Source organism: Myotis brandtii, unplaced genomic scaffold, assembly GCF_000412655.1.
Source record: "Myotis brandtii unplaced genomic scaffold, ASM41265v1 scaffold123, whole genome shotgun sequence".
NCBI classification, from domain to species: domain Eukaryota; kingdom Metazoa; phylum Chordata; class Mammalia; order Chiroptera; family Vespertilionidae; genus Myotis; species Myotis brandtii.
In genome coordinates this window covers 17,067,479-17,085,124 of record NW_005354291.1, presented here as the reverse complement: position 1 = coordinate 17,085,124, position 17,646 = coordinate 17,067,479, and the positions used below count along the sequence as shown (strand labels likewise).

The 17,646-nt window shown below is 37.1% G+C and overlaps 3 protein-coding genes across 4 annotated transcripts in view; all 3 read right to left on the bottom strand.

The window, feature by feature from the left end:
- The window catches only part of VTA1 (vesicle (multivesicular body) trafficking 1), a 49,043-nt gene extending 44,373 nt beyond the window's left edge, over positions 1 to 4,670 (bottom strand). Inside the window, exon 1 of one of the 2 annotated variants that reach the window (XM_005859071.2) lies at positions 4,505 to 4,670. In XM_005859071.2, the coding sequence (XP_005859133.1) occupies positions 4,505 to 4,616 (112 nt within the window). In that variant the 5' untranslated portion in view covers positions 4,617 to 4,670. Of the gene's footprint in view, positions 1 to 260; positions 272 to 4,504 lie in introns of those variants that run through there. The other variant, XM_014533879.1, reaches the window with a different exon arrangement.
- Positions 4,671 to 13,461: 8,791 nt separating this feature from the next.
- On the bottom strand, positions 13,462 to 15,312 carry LOC102261237 (gap junction epsilon-1 protein-like). Its single transcript, XM_014533935.1, has 3 exons — positions 15,210 to 15,312; positions 14,373 to 14,555; positions 13,462 to 13,857 (listed from the first exon to the last, which is right to left on the bottom strand). Exons 1-3 carry the CDS (start codon positions 15,246 to 15,248, stop codon positions 13,462 to 13,464), a joined length of 618 nt encoding a protein of 205 aa, XP_014389421.1. The 5' UTR covers positions 15,249 to 15,312.
- A 132-nt stretch (positions 15,313 to 15,444) lies between these two features.
- Positions 15,445 to 17,009, bottom strand: LOC102260951 (gap junction epsilon-1 protein). The gene is made up of 3 exons (XM_005859069.2): positions 16,907 to 17,009; positions 16,071 to 16,253; positions 15,445 to 15,555 (listed from the first exon to the last, which is right to left on the bottom strand). The coding sequence occupies exons 1-3, from the start codon at positions 16,943 to 16,945 to the stop codon at positions 15,445 to 15,447; spliced, it is 333 nt and encodes a 110-aa protein (XP_005859131.1). The 5' UTR covers positions 16,946 to 17,009.
- Between the last annotated feature and the right edge of the window lie 637 nt (positions 17,010 to 17,646).

Here is a 17,646-nt window from a genome sequence, read left to right as displayed (position 1 = left end):
ACATACATACATACACACACACACACACACACACACACACAGGACGCCTGCTCCGAGCCACTGCTGCTAGACTGTGGCCGTCAGTAGGACATCCACTGAGGGCTCCCGGACTGTGAGAGGGGCAGGCTGGGCTGAGAGTACCCCACCCCCCAGTGCACGAATTTCGTGCACCGGGTCTCTAGTTTTTAATAATCTCTTGGCTGACATTTCAATTAAGTCTTCCTCAAAATTTGTTTTAAAACTAGAAAAGAATGTGTCACTCCATCAGTAAAATTATTCATTTTCTCAATTCCCAGTAAGTTTATAAAAAAAAAATCTTACAAAGATTCATCTTTTTTTTTTTTTCAGTCAGAGGCTTCTTGTGTATCCTACACAGACACAGGATTGTGAAAACTGAAATAACATTTATTTCAACATCCTCTGGCAAATAAATAAGTTAGCTTATCACTTGTTTTAAATGTATTTCTGAAAAAAAGCAGAACATCCCAGAGTTGAAGATATAGCTATTTAGTTAAAGGAGAATGCCTACCTTATTACATAAGACAAAACCTGATGCTAATGCCAAACCAATCAGTCAATGAGGTTTACTTTTTCAGAAAAATACAACTTAATTTTCCAATTCGAATAAATACGTTAACCTATATCCCCATGTGCTTCATGTCATCTGAATTCCAACTCTAAAATTTTGATAAGTCACAAACCCCTACATGAGCTTGTCACTTGGATGAAAAAGGCAATGGCCCCTTAAGCATTTCTCTTTTGCCCCTTTTCTCCCTTACCTCAGGAATGAAATTCTTTAATAATGAAGAGAGAATGAAAAGGTAAGGTCATTTCACAAAAACTCTTTACCATTTTGGGAATTCAACACATGGCAATACTGGCTAATTTTTTTGTTTGTTTGGGTGTATTTTTATTTTGATTTTTTTAGCCTGAACAGATATGTGTATAAGAGAACTTTCCAGTGTGGTCCTTCCATGTCTTTGTCCCCACAGCTAATCCTCCTCACCCCTGCTGCATAGGACCTTGGTCCCAAACTGTCCTCCTCACTCCTCTGGATAAAATCCAAAATGATCAAACAAAAGCTGCTAATCTCTAAGAACAATTCCCTCATCTTCTGAGATTAATCTTGACAAACTTCAGGTGACTTCCCCATTTCCTTTATAAAACATAGCACCCTCTTTCCCAAATTAGAATGTTCCTTTGACATCTTTTCTCATGCCAGCATTTTGAATAAAAGCTTATTCTTTACTCTGACTGATTTTCTTCCACATGACACAGGGAAAGACAGGAAGCTCTACCTAATACCTTAATTAATGGAGGCTTCACTAATACTAGTAATTTAAATTTTTCTTTTTTATGGAACCTGGAGGTTTTCTACCTTCATCCCCAGGGTAACTTGCCCTAAAAATACTCATGATTCATAAGAGCATGTCTTTCTTCTTTAAACTAGGAGAATGGCAATTGTGAACCAGATGTGGAAAAAGAGAAAGCAGCATATTGCATTGCTACTGTAGCCAAAGGAGCCTTGTAAGAAAGAAACAGGGAGTTGAGAATTGGGAAAAGGATTCCTGTAGAATTACTTACACACAGAAGTCTGAAAAGTACTGGTTCAGCATGCCTAGAGCACAAGTTATATACCCACGAATACAGCAGCTACAGGAATTATCAGACAGCATATATGAATATAAATATATTTAAAACATTTAAAGAAATAAGAATGTTTAAGAAATATAGTAACAAAAGATTAACAGAAATGGGTAGGTCAATTTGAAAAGAAATGATAACAGAAGATCTAGAAATAAAAAAATAAAGTAGAAACACAATACCTGGGTTATACTACAGAATACCTATATGAAGATGAGCACAGACCTAAAGAAATTACACCAAATGTAGCTCAGGGAGACAAAGGGATACAAACTCTGAAAGCATTGAGGGACAAAGAAATAAAGAAGGAAAGTGCAACACATGTGTAATCAAAATTTCAGTAGAAAACAGAGAAAATAGATAAATAATAATATGCCAAAGTCTCAAACAAGGTACTACTTACACAAAAGGAAACCAAGGACTAGAAAATCAGAATACAAATCATAAGGAAGAGGGTGGTAAACTGGCTATATTTTAAAATTAAGAACTTTTGAACATCAAAGGACTTTATGGAATGAACTCAGAGGAGACATTTGCAATGCATACAACAAAGGAATAATATCTAGATTATTAACACATATGGTGAAATAGAATGGTCAAAAGCAATAAATAATATTTCAATAGGAAACCACAAATGATTAATTAACATATGAAAAGATGCTCAATCTCATTAAGACTCAATGAATTGCAAATTTTGCTCCAATGACACACCATTTCATGTCCACCAGACTGGCAAAAATTGAAAAGTCTAATAACATCAAACATGGTGGGTATGTTCATTTTATTATTCCTTAAATTGCATACACCCACTATATACGTTCTTTAATATGCATATGTTTCACTACAAAATATTTTTAAGTTGGATTTAGCAATAAAAATGTTTGTTCTTGACCCTGCTGAGCGCAGTTTCAGTGAAATAATGGGCATGAAAACCAGATTTCAATGGGCTGATAAGATTCTATGGGATAAGGTTGTAAAAACAACTACAGGCAGTTATTTCAAGCTAATCTTTGAGGTTGGGCACACAGGACAGCAACTTTAGGGGAATGTCACAGTGAAAATTTCTCTTATTTTTTAAATGAAGGAAACTGGGGTAAGTTTAGAAAGAAATGGCGAGAGGGAGAGGACAATGACACAGGAAATAAAGGCTCCCTGGGTAGTCACAAAGGCATACAACACAGAGCCCATGAATAGGGATTAGTTTTAGACATGGACAATAGCTCCTATTCCATTGTTGTAAGCCATTACCTCTTTGTCCACATCACATCATTTTTCTCCTTACTCTAACCACTCCAGTTACAATGGCTGCCTGATCCTCCTTCAACAGCCCTCCCTCAGGACTTTTGTACATGTTATTCCCTCTATGGAGAAAAGAGAACACTGTTTGCCAGAGGGAGCAAAGCCTGTTTTTCATTCAAGTCTTTGCTCAGATATGAACTCATTGAAGCAGTTAACGGACCACTTTGAAAGTGAAATTTCTTCTGCGCTCCCTACCACCCTGCTCCTGGTACTCCTATTCTCTTCCCCTGCTTTATCTTTCTCCATAACCTTTTAAACGTCTACATAATATACTCATCATATTGTTTAATCTCTCCATCCCACTGCATGCAAATTCCATGAATGCGGGGAACTGTAGCCACAGTACCTGGTAACGCTTGACATAGGTACAAGCTCAATATAAATACACGCTGAATGAGTGATTAACGGTCCCTACGGATAAGTATTCAACTGAAATCATACTGTAAGATTTGAACAAAATGAGGCAAAGCCTAGAGAGTATTCAACTTACTGACTACAGAATAGGTGACATCTGGGTTAGATTTTTAACCATTTGGAATTTGCCAAGTGGAGAATAAAAGGTAGATGCTCCCAGGAGAAGAACATGGAGGTTCGAAAGGGCCTTGCACATGTGAGAAATGAAAATGGGTACCCCTGGACTACAGCAGGGTGACAGAGGATCAGATTTTAGCTAACTTTAGTAACAGTCACAACAGAGGACACCTTATGTGGAGCTTAACTCTAAAAGTCCTTTTCAAAAGATTTACAGTTACCAGGTTACTTATGTGCAATAAGTTGGAGTAGGGAATCTAAAATAAAACTGACACAACACTACTAGAACTACTCTCTTCACTGCCAAGGAAAAATGTTTGAACAATTTTAAGCCGTGCTTCCTTTGCATCGACTGTACATTACAAGTATGACAATCAACCAAAGCGAGAATGTTGCTACCAAACGTCTAAATCGCAGTATTACGACGAGAAATTCTCACTGGTGGGAGAGAGCAGTTTGGATGCAGAAGTGGGAATGGTAAACTCAAAACGCTTGTGTTGTAGCAGATACTCTCCATTTAACCATGTCTGAGTTTTTGAACTGGTTTGCATTTGTCATAATTAACCTGCACTTACGGCTATGTTTACAAAATTAGTCGGTATTCCTTTTGTCCACATCGCTACTGTCTTTGGGACACTCACCACCTTCGCTACTCCAGTTCAATTACTCAGCTACCCCGGTTACTGTCAGGGTTCCCTGGCGGAGATCAGAGGCTTGTGTGTGTGCACACAGACAAAATACAAACAAAAACACCTTCGGGCAGTCTGTTTCAGTGTTCACGAGGCCATGGAGTCAGTTTAGGAATAGTTAGGCCTAAAACAGGAGAGACGGTGGACACCACGGTGCTTCTGGAGTTTAGCCTTTGCAGGGGCTGCACGGGGGCAGAGCAAAGGTCGGGACCCCTCGGGAGGAGGGGCACAGGTTAGAAATCAAGTCCGAAGCCAGGAGGCGGGGCCTGCCCCTAGGACCCGAGAGAGGCGTGTGGGCCCCCGGGAGGGACGGAAGGCCGCGGCGACTCGGGAAAACTCACAGTAATAGGCTACCACGGGGTCCCGCTTGTCATGCTCCTGAGCCGTCCTCAGATGATGCTGTATGCTCTTAAACTGTGGGGGCAGCGGGGGCAGCGGGGCCAGCGCAGCCATCTCCACGCCAAGACTTCCCACTTCCTACTCGCGCGCCGCCGGCACTTCCGTTTCCGTCGGGAGGTCACGCGCCCGAGCGCGCACGGCAAGTCCCGCCCACTCTCCCGTTGCTAAGCAACAGCAAGTCAACGACGGGTTTCCCGCAGGAAACCATCTCAGTGCGCTTGGCTCAGGAGAAAGTCTGAGAGGCACCAGCGCTCTCTCCTGGTGGGAAGGAGGAGAATGTTTGTCTTGTTTTAACTTCTGGTGGTGGTGGTGGTGGTGGTGGTGGTGGTGGTCACAGTCACAGGCCCTATCACCCGTTTTATGGCAGAAGGAAGGATAGAAAGGGAAAAAACAAAATAAGGTTTATTGATTTGAAAAAAAGGATAAAGGCCTGAATTGCCCTTGGGACCTTTGGGAGGTGATACATTTCTGTTGTTTATAAGCTATGCAGATGGTGGTCTTTTCTTATAGCAGCCCAAACAAACAAAGCCATTATGATTTCTTTCTCTTACTCCCACTATCCTGACTTTCCAGTCAGAAGTTGCTGGATTGGTAGAGAAATTAATGAAGCAAAGCAGAGTGGGTGAACCATAAATGTCTTTCTCTGTCTTATGACTTCTCATTTATTCTCTTTGTATTACTTCTTGATTCTCAACTGTGGTTGTCCTTAAAGATCATCTCAAAAGTTTTCTTAAAGATTCATATCTATGTCCCACCACAAGGCATTCAGATTTAATTGTTCTGGGTTGGATCCTAAATATCAGTATTTTGAAAAAGTCTTTGAGCAATTTTAATGGAATATCTACGGTTGAGGACAAATGCCCTAGTGAATCACCAGCACACACCTGATTCTACAAGCCTTCCCTACTCTTTTCAAGCCAGACCTTCTGCCTTGATTGCCTTGGTCAAAGAGTGTACTTACTGCTATTGAGATTAAGGCCACCAAATAGGATTTGTTTCACCTCATCTCTGCCACAACAAAGTAATGATAACCAGTGAGCATTTATTGAAGATCTATGTACCATACATGTTTCTAGGAGCTTTATATCAACTCAATTTTTATCACAACCCTATGAGGAAGGTAGTGTTATCATTTTACAGATGAGAAAAATAGGACATAAGATGTATATAACTTGTCCTAGGGCACAGCCAGTAAGTATGAGTGTTCAACATTAAAATCCAGGTACTTTAGTTTCAGAGCCTGTGAACCTAGCCACTACTACATACTTGACTTGAATGGCTCTCTAGACCAAAAATACATTCTTGTGTTTTGTCTTTTCTCCATTTTATATTACATCCAAAAACCAAGTGTTGCTCTTCCTTTCTGGTGAAAGCTGCATCTTTCTGTTATTTTTCTAATCACTTTCTTTCAGGAATGGAGGTTGCTCAAGGTCCCTTTCTCAATTGCATACATTCTAGGAGAAGTGGAGCAAAATATCCAATTAATTGAAATGGTTAGAATTGGATTTTACTCCATCTGCCAATACATGATCTTTTTTTTCTAAGCACCATACTACCGTCAGTAGAGGATAATTGATATGAGTGGGGAAATTAACATAGGTAACTGTTAGCCTAATAATACATTGAAATTATGCTATGAGTCAAAGTAAATTAGGTTGGGTTTTCTTGTTGATATTTTACAGTAAAGAATTCACTATGATATTTTACTATGAAGAAAAACGTCAACTTTCCTTAGCTGAAAAATCTAACATTACCCTTCAGGATGGAGGTAGAATCTTGGCCAGTGAGGAGAGGGCAGAGATGGGTTTCATGGCAACCACAGGAAGAAGAAAAGGGAGTGATACTTGAACTGACAGGTGTTTTGATAGAAAAAAGAAAATGTTTTGCACCACTCCCTAGACTCCAGTGTATGTGAGATCATCTCACAGCAAAACTTTATGTTCCAATTGTGGTCACAACTATTTTGGTGGCAAATGACAGGACTCAATCAATGTAATCAGGAAATATATAACCATTGCTGTATCTTTGGGGTACACTATATATGGTAGAAATTTGGGTTCCAGTACCATGAGACTCACATTCTATTAGTTAGAGATAGTTTTTTCCTTAAAAGTTCCTGCAAAAGACTGAAAGAGAAGACCCTGATGACTTGGCCAGGCCTATTTAAACATTCATGGCTGGGACAGGACTGGAGGTAAAAATTACAGTTTATTTTTTCAACATGCATATCTTGTTTTCCAGCATAATTGAATTATGTTAGTGAATTAAAAACAAAAATAAAATCACACAACTATATATTTGTAGAACTAATTGTAATCTTTTAGTATTACTGTAACCAATATACCTATCCCATACCAACCCCACACTGTTTGGCTTATTGTACCTTTATAGTAAGTCTTGAGAGTACATAGTGTGAGTCATCTACTTTTATTTTGCTTTTTCAAAATTGTGTTGGCTATTCCAAGTCCTTTGTATTTTCATATAAATTTTCAAAGCATCTTGTTAATTTCTACAAAAGCTGGTTGAGATTTTTGACTTGAATTGTATGGGAACTATAGATCAATTTGGAGTGGCTGGAGTTATAAAAGATTAAGTCTTTCAAATCATGACTGTGGTTTATTGTTCTACTTATTTAAAGCATCTTTAATTTCTTTCAGCATTGTTTTGTAGTTTTTATTGTACAAATCTAGAACATCTATTGTGAAATCTATCCCTATGTGTTTCACATTTTTGAATATTTCAAATGACATTTTAAAAAATTTAAATTTCATTCCTTATTACTCTACAGAAATATTAATCTTTATAAATTTAATTATTCTAATAGCTTTTTGTACATTCTTTAGAATTTACTATGTACATGTTTATTTCTGTAAAAATATTATTTTCTAATATGTATATCTTGTATTTTTTGTTACATTTACTAATAAGTATAAATTCAAAATATATATTTATTTTGTTTTTATTTTGTCTTGACCTCTAGTTTTAATGTTAACCAGAAGTGGTAAAAGTACACATCCTTGCCTTTTTCCACAATTATAGGAGAAATTGTTCATCCTTCCACTATTAAGTGAGATGTTTCATATAGAATTTCTCAGATACTTTTTATTTAATTTACATGGTTACCTTTTAAAAAAAAGATCTTTATTGATTTCATAAAGGAAGGGAGAGGGAGAGATAGATAGAAACATCAATGATGAGAGAGAATCATTGATTGGCTGGCTGCCTCCTGCACGCCCCACACTGATGATTGAGCCTGCAACCCAGGCATGTGTCCTGACCAGGAATCAAACTGTGAACTCCTGGCTCCTGATTCATAGGCCAATGCTCAACCACTGAGCCACACCAGCTGGGCTATGTGGTTACCTTTTATAGTGATAGCTTTGTTTTTTGTTTGTTTCATATTAAATGGGTATTAAGATTAATATGCTTTTATCTGCTTCTATTAAGATGACTGTGGGTTTTCTTCTTTACTCCCTTAATCCCGTTAAATTACACGAATTGGTTTTCAAATGTTAAAAAAACCTTTTATGCCTGAGATAATCCCCATTTGAACCCCATGATGTAGCATCATTATATATATACTAGTGGCCCGGTGCAAGAAATTCGTGCACTCAGGGTTGGGGGTGGGGTGGTCCCCCAGCCTGTCACAGTGTGGGAGTCACACAATCCATCGCCCCAAAGAGGTAGGTCCCACCCACCCATCCGGGGCTCCTCAATGGATTGCTCCAAAGAGGTAGGCCAGAGCCGGGGGAGGCCTGCAGACCTCCGTGCACCTAGGGACCCCAGGCTGGGCCCGTGGCCGAGGGGCCTTTTCGAGCACCTGTGGACCCCCAGCGCAGGCGTGCAGAGAGGCCTCTCTGCCGTGGCCCCGCCCCCGTCCCCGATGCTGCAAGTCCCTGCCCACCTGCGCCTGCTGCACATGCAGCCTGCTGATCAGTCATTACTGTGACGGCGTCCCGACCAATTTGCACATTACCATATTATTAGTATAGATATACATATAATATATTAGCTGTATTACAATTGCTAATATATTTTTGCTAAGAATTTTTTAAATCAATGTTAAATAATTATTCATTAAATGAAATGGCAAATATTCCCTTCTAATTCCTAAGAGATTGTGGAGTATTATTTCTTCTTTACACATTTGATGGAATTCTCCACTGAAGCTATGTGGGCCTGGCATTTTCTTTGTGGAAAGGCTTTTAGTTTTTTTATATTTAATTTCTTTAATAGTTTCAAGAATATTCATATTTCCTAGTTATTGTAGAATAAGTTTTTAGCAATCAGTGCCTTTCAAGGAATTGCTCCTTTTTATCTAAATATCAAACTTATTGGTATGACATTGTTCATATGGTTTCTCTTGCAATCATCTTAATGTTCTGTTGTGATGGGCCTTTTTTCATTTATGAAATGTCTAATTTTCATTTTCTCCTTTATTAGCTCAATCACTCTACTGAGAAAGTCTTCTGTTTTACTGATCTTTTCAAAGAACCAGCTTTTTGTTTGATTTTTCTCTATTGCTTGCAGTGTTCTATTTTGTGCTGTTATTTTTACTTTCCTCCTGGTTAATTTCTGATTTGAAATCCTAACCTGAAATGTGATGATGTGGGGAAGTGAGACCTTTAGGAGGAGATTAGGCGTGAAGGTGAACCTTTATGAGTGGGATCTGTGTCCTTATAAAGGGGACCCCGGAGAGCTCTTTTACCTTCTTTCCACCTTGTGAGGGTACAATGGCAAATATGTAACCAGAAGAGAGCTCTCACCAGAACCTGACCATGCTGCCACCCTGACTTCAGAGATTCAGCCTCCAGAACGATGAGAAATAAATTTATTTTGTTTATAAGCCATCCAGTCTGGCTATTTTGCTATAGCAACCCAAGTGTAATAAGACTCTTATCAGTTTGAGGATGGGATTGAAGATTGTGAGAATGGTGGAAGAATAATATTTCTGAAGCACCAAAGGAGAATTTGATAGAGCTCTCAGAAAGGCTTTATTTTTAGTAATGGGGCAACATTAGCCCTTCAGTGAGGGCTATACCAGTTCCCACCTAATAAAGCTTAAAAAAATCACAAAAGAAAAACTGTTTCCAAGTAACTTAACTGTACCTCAGAATAAAGTTTAAGTATACTTATGGAACACAAAAATATCTCTCCAGCATTCAACAAAGTCAAACGCCCATTCTGGCATCCAACAAAAAATTACCAGCCTTCCAACGGTGCAGGGAAGTATTACTCAATATGAAGACATTTGTGTGTGTGCGAGGATTGGTGGTAACAGACTACCTTGGGGCAGGCAATAAAGTGTGCATTATCTTTAATGAATTTAAAAATAAGAATGAAATGGACTAAACATTGTTGCTATTTATTAGCACTAGGGGCTAGGGATTCTAGACAAAGACAGTGAATAAATATTCCTTCTTTCTGAGTGGGCTATTTCTATCAGCCAACCCTCTTGTTATGCCACTGAACCTCCCACTAGAATATGATCTCATAAAGGTACTAAATCTTAGTTATCTTTCTATATGAACTCTCAATGCAGCAAATGGTAAATGATACTCAGCAGCTATTTGTTGAATGTTGGTAAGCTGGATTTTTCTCCTGTGTACTCATGTGGAGAAAGCCTGAAGAATTTAAAAATCCTAAATCTAGAAATTCGTGACATCAAACATAGGCTGAATAATACTGAGGGAAAGATTGAAAACCTCAGTAATTGACTGACTCTACTTATTTCTCTAATAAGGCACCAGTAGAAGGCAGTCATACATAAAGATTTTAAATTACACCAAATGAAGATGATTATTGGTAAGGCAGACAGATAAAAAGAAATGCACTGAATTGATATAAAATTGTCTTTGAAATAATTTCATGGCTATTTTGAAAGTCTAATGTAATATAAATATAATTTTCCATTTCAATAGTCTTGAATATAGAAGTGATAGTTATAACTATGAGCACAGAGATTTTAATTTATTTCAACAAGAAACAAGAAAGCCTTGCACAATATTTTTCATACCATTTTTATTTATTTGGAGGCTATATTACCATATCATTTAATGTTAAAAATTTCAAGAAAACAGTAGAGTATAATATTAAAAATGTAATTGCCACATTTCTTCAAGTCAGTGATCAAATATAGAATGACTCTTTTAATAATTAACTCACAACTTTTGTGCTTAAATAAGTTATACTTTACATGACTGCAAATATAATTATATCCTTAAGTTTAAACTCATGGCTCAGTCGAAAGAGAGATAACTTCAGAGGTAGGAGACCTGAATTCCAGTATGATAGTGTGAATTTGGACCCATGTATTAACCTCCTTGAGCCAAAATTTTTCACTCTGTATAAAAGGGATAATAAAAGTTTCTCTATCCACAAAATACTGTGTCTATTAAGATATTGTACATCAGAGAACTCTATAAAGTACTATTTGTTAAATATATCTTTATTGTTGAAAGTATTACAAATGTCCCCCCTTTCTTTCCCCATTGACCCCCTCCACTCTACACCCCCTCAAGGTCTTCACACTGCACTATTGTCTGTGTCCATGGGCTATGCATATCCTATATAATAAAAGCCTAATATGCTAAGTGTCTGATCTTCCGGTCAGCCATTCAACCAATCAAAGCATAATATGCTAATGATATGCTAAGGCCGCTCAACTGCTTGCTATGACATGCACTGACCACCAAGGGGCAGAAAGTTGACCAGTCGACCAGTCGCTATGATGTGCACTGATCACCAGGGGGATATGCTCTGACTGGTAGGTGAGCTTGCTGCTGGGGTCCAGCCGATTGGGACTGAGTGAGATGGGCTGGACATGCCCTGAAACCCTCCCGCAGCCCCTCCCTGGCTGGCCAACCTCCCATGTCCCTCCCCGGCCCCGATCGTGCACCGCTGGAGTCCCTCGGCCTGGCCTGCACCCTCTTGCAATCTGGGACCCCTTGGGGGATGTCGGAGAGCAGGTTTGGGCCCGATCCCACAGGCCAGGCCGAGAGACCCCACTGGTGCACGAATTTGTGCACCAGGCCTCTAGTATGCTTATAAGTTCCCTGGTTGATCTCTCTCCACCCCCCATGCCCAGCCCCACCTTCCCTCTGAGATTTGACAGACTGTTCCATACTTCTATGTCTCTGGATCTATTTTGTTCATCAGTTTATTTTGTTCATTAGATTCCACATATGAGTGAGATCATGTGATATTTATCTTTCTCTGACTGGCTTATTTTGCTTAGCATAATACTCTCCAGATCCCTCCATGCTGTCCTAAAGAATAAGAGATCCATCTTCTTTAAAGCTGCATAGTATTCCATAGTGTAAAAGTAGTGGTTAAACAAGTTAACATTAGTTCTATGTATATTATCTAATGCATGACAAAATTAAAATAGACTGAAATATTTGTTCAAGAATTCCTGCCTTAGAAGTTAGCATTATATTTTATACTAAACATAAATTTTGGACACACTGAGGTATGTTGAAAGAATAAATATTTATGTTTGATATTGAGGCACTCACTGAATAAGGTAAAAATAAATTACAATGTTTGATCAATAACTGTGGTATGATAGCAATTAATCAACCTCTGGGTCACTGCTTAATTAGAAAGCATAGTCTTCTAAAAATGATCTCAAAAACCTCAGCAACACATAATATCATGGTAATTACAGTAAATGTGTACATTGCAATGAGAAAGATGGTCTTCTCAAAGTGATCTGGTACCATGCATTTTATAATAGTAAACTTTCCCCCCAGAGATCCAGCATCACACAGGTAGAGAGGCGTGACTTGGAAACCAAAGAGGTGAATCTGAAGCCAAAATGATATCACCTCTAGACTGATTCTTACTAAAACAGAGACGATATAAACCACAGTGTAGATGGGCTTTTGAAGAATGCATTCTTGACTGATACTTTTAAATGCAGCATAAAGATGGAAAGTAGCACCAGGAACCAAGACAATCACTAGTTGTAGTGCCCAAAACACCTAAAGTATGTCAGAAATATCTTAGTCAAATCAATCAACATATAACCAAAATACACTTTAAAAATTCATTGATTATCAAGAGTGGCTAACTTAAGAATTCCAAGTTTCATAAGTCTTATAAGCAATAAAAATAATATAATGAAGGTAGTAATGAAGAACACCTCCCGCAGCCCCTCCCTGGCTGGCCAACCTCCCATGTCCCTCCCCGGCCCCGATCGTGCACCGCTGGAGTCCCTCGGCCTGGCCTGCACCCTCTTGCAATCTGGGACCCCTTGGGGGATGTCGGAGAGCAGGTTTGGGCCCGATCCCACAGGCCAGGCCGAGAGACCCCACTGGTGCACGAATTTGTGCACCAGGCCTCTAGTATGCTTATAAGTTCCCTGGTTGATCTCTCTCCACCCCCCATGCCCAGCCCCACCTTCCCTCTGAGATTTGACAGACTGTTCCATACTTCTATGTCTCTGGATCTATTTTGTTCATCAGTTTATTTTGTTCATTAGATTCCACATATGAGTGAGATCATGTGATATTTATCTTTCTCTGACTGGCTTATTTTGCTTAGCATAATACTCTCCAGATCCCTCCATGCTGTCCTAAAGAATAAGAGATCCATCTTCTTTAAAGCTGCATAGTATTCCATAGTGTAAAAGTAGTGGTTAAACAAGTTAACATTAGTTCTATGTATATTATCTAATGCATGACAAAATTAAAATAGACTGAAATATTTGTTCAAGAATTCCTGCCTTAGAAGTTAGCATTATATTTTATACTAAACATAAATTTTGGACACACTGAGGTATGTTGAAAGAATAAATATTTATGTTTGATATTGAGGCACTCACTGAATAAGGTAAAAATAAATTACAATGATTGATCAATAACTGTGGTATGATAGCAATTAATCAACCTCTGGGTCACTGCTTAATTAGAAAGCATAGTCTTCTAAAAATGATCTCAAAAACCTCAGCAACACATAATACCATGGTAATTACAGTAAATGTGTACATTGCAATGAGAAAGATGGTCTTCTCAAAGTGATCTGGTACCATGCATTTTATAATAGTAAACTTTCCCCCCAGAGATCCAGCATCACACAGGTAGAGAGGCGTGACTTGGAAACCAAAGAGGTGAATCTGAAGCCAAAATGATATCACCTCTAGACTGATTCTTACTAAAACAGAGACGATATAAACCACAGTGTAGATGGGCTTTTGAAGAATGCATTCTTGACTGATACTTTTAAATGCAGCATAAAGATGGAAAGTAGCACCAGGAACCAAGACAATCACTAGTTGTAGTGCCCAAAACACCTAAAGTATGTCAGAAATATCTTAGTCAAATCAATCAACATATAACCAAAATACACTTTAAAAATTCATTGATTATCAAGAGTGGCTAACTTAAGAATTCCAAGTTTCATAAGTCTTATAAGCAATAAAAATAATATAATGAAGGTAGTAATGAAGAACATATCTCTTTTAATTAATAAATTAAATTGTGAAAATGTAGTCATATTATACTATCATCACCTACCAATTATCTAATATTGTTGAAATACTTTATTTTAGTAGCTATGTAATTTCCATTTTCTAATTACAGGCCTGGAGTATAATTTTAACATCAGTAGATAATAAAATGTTGGAAGAAACTCTCAATCAACTCAAATTAATTTACCTGAAATAAACAACTGGTTAAAAATAGTAATAATTCTAGAAATTATACCTATTAAGGTATTTTTAATTTCATTATGGCATTAATTTATATTTAAAAGGAAACAATTTTATCTGGTGTAGAGTAAGGCTTATGGGCACACAGAAAAACTTACTTGTGGAGTGATTGGCCTGAACTGATTGTAACAGAAGAGGTTTATTTCTCTCCTGTCTGGATCACAGCTGAAGTGCAAAGCCTCATTCCCGTAGACTGCAAAGCCTAACACCCCAAGAAAGAACATTCGGATGGATCCAAAGAAAAGGGTGTGGAATTGACCAATCACAGTTGGAGGCTTCACCTATTATAGTTTTAGGAGAAAAAAATCTTTTGAAAACAAACATTAAAGGAGGACATTTTAAAGGTTTTTATTCATTGTCACATTTTTTAAAATTTAAGATTCATAAAGTTTTGAGGCAAGAAAGAACCTTAGAGATCACCAAGCCCAATGCAAATCCTGTATTATGAGATTTCACCCCTTTTCACTCTGAAAATATGAAGGGCAGCAGTGACAAGTTACTAATCAAATGTATAATTTTGGAAATATTTAAAAAGCTTAAAATTCAATTAATATCCCTAATCCTTTTGTAATAAAATCAAGAAAATGTTAGAATATCTAGGACCTCTTTTGGAAAAGTAAATAACAAATCTAATAATAAACTCACGCACTAACTTAACAACCAAATAATGATTATGTAGTTCTCATTCCAGTCTATTTCCTACTACTTTATTGAATTGCAAGACAGTGAACTACTTTAAACAGCAACAGCTAAAAGTACTTCCTCAAATATCCTAATTATAGTTTTAAATTCAGAATATTTTGAAGTATATGGTTAACCTTTATATTACTCTCCATATATGTAGAGGAACTTATTATTCATTGACACTCACAAGAATCGTGTTAAAATACACAGACTGGACTAATACATTTTAAAAAAATTTGTATAATACTTACACATCCTTCATAGAAGTTTTTGATGTAATTTAGAGACATGTCTCAGGAGATGTTATCCTCGCATCCCTGTAGGTTAATTCTTGACCCACATTGCCAAGTTTGTTTCTGCCAGAGTCAAACTCATGTTGTGTCACGACTTTTACAGCAGAAATCTCTTATCACTGCACATTTCTTTCCCCTCATCCTTATTTTCTGTGTGTGTTTTTTTTACCCCCATAGATCTCTGGGGCCCCAGTCAAATGGGCTTTTGAAGAATGCATTCTTGACTGATGCTTTTAAATGCAGCATAAAGATGGAAAGTAGCACCAGGAACCAAGACAATCACTAGTTGTAGTGCCCAAAACACCTAAAGTATGTCAGAAATATCTTAGTCAAATCAATCAACATATAACCAAAATACACTTTAAAAATTCATTGATTATCAAGAGTGGCTAACTTAAGAATTCCAAGTTTCATAAGTCTTATAAGCAATAAAAATAATATAATGAAGGTAGTAATGAAGAACATATCTCTTTTAATTAATAAATTAAATTGTGAAAATGTAGTCATATTATACTATCATCACCTACCAATTATCTAATATTGTTGAAATACTTTATTTTAGTAGCTATGTAATTTCCATTTTCTAATTACAGGCCTGGAGTATAATATTAACATCGGTAGATAATAAAATGTTGGAAGAAACTCTCAATCAACTCAAATTAATTTACCTGAAATAAACAACTGGTTAAAAATAGTAATAATTCTAGAAATTATACCTATTAAGGTATTTTTAATTTCATTATGGCATTAATTTATATTTAAAAGGAAACAATTTTATCTGGTGTAGAGTAAGGCTTATGGGCACACAGAAAAACTTACTTGTGGAGTGATTGGCCTGAACTGATTGTAACAGAAGAGGTTTATTTCTCTCCTGTCTGGATCACAGCTGAAGTGCAAAGCCTCATTCCCGTAGACTGCAAAGCCTAATACCCCAAGAAAGAACATTCGGATGGATCCAAAGAAAAGGGTGTGGAATTGACCAATCACAGTTGGAGGCTTCACCTATTATAGTTTTAGGAGAAAAAATCTTTTGAAAACAAACATTAAAGGAGGACATTTTAAAGGTTTTTATTCATTGTCACATTTTTTAAAATTTAAGATTCATAAAGTTTTGAGGCAAGAAAGAACCTTAGAGATCACCAAGCCCAATGCAAATCCTGTATTATGAGATTTCACCCCTTTTCACTCTGAAAATATGAAGGGCAGCAGTGACAAGTTACTAATCAAATGTATAATTTTGGAAATATTTAAAAAGCTTAAAATTCAATTAATATCCCTAATCCTTTTGTAATAAAATCAAGAAAATGTTAGAATATCTAGGACCTCTTTTGGAAAAGTAAATAACAAATCTAATAATAAACTCACGCACTAACTTAACAACCAAATAATGATTATGTAGTTCTCATTCCAGTCTATTTCCTACTACTTTATTGAATTGCAAGACAGTGAACTACTTTAAACAGCAACAGCTAAAAGTACTTCCTCAAATATCCTAATTATAGTTTTAAATTCAGAATATTTTGAAGTATATGGTTAACCTTTATATTACTCTCCATATATGTAGAGGAACTTATTATTCATTGACACTCACAAGAATCGTGTTAAAATACACAGACTGGACTAATACATTTTAAAAAAATTTGTATAATACTTACACATCCTTCATAGAAGTTTTTGATGTAATTTAGAGACATGTCTCAGGAGATGTTATCCTCGCATCCCTGTAGGTTAATTCTTGACCCACATTGCCAAGTTTGCTTTTGCCAGAGTCAAACTCATGTTGTGTCACGACTTTTACAGCAGAAATCTCTTATCACTGCACATTTCTTTCCCCTCATCCTTATTTTCTGTGTGTGTTTTTTTTACCCCCATAGATCTCTGGGGCCCCAGTCAAATTTCCTATCTCTGTCCCAAAACAAAGAAACAAAAGCATCGGGCATGTGGTCAATTTAATAATAATGCCTTGATTTACACTGTCAGCACAGCCAGCCAGACAGGAGTGCCAGCAAAGCAGTAAGCCAGACTGACAAGGGCCCCAAGCATTCAATGCTTCTCAATTACCTGAGAATTGTTCATATGTAAATCAGCAAACTGTGGCTTATAATTTTCTAAAAAATATATCATGACCTATTATTATCATTATTTTGGCTTTCATTTATATGTGTCTGAACAAATAAGTGCAAGGAAATATTCTTGATTCATTCTTGTTTTCTTCCATGGAATAGACCTAATTTCTGGGAAGTTTAAGAAATTATAATATAAGTTATGATAGTTATTACTTTATTACCTATTACTGATGTATTGCTATATTTTTCTTTTGGCTGCATGCTTACCACAGATATGGGAAAATCTGAAGTTAGAGCTCTGTTCTAAGGAAAAAGATAGGGTACTGCTA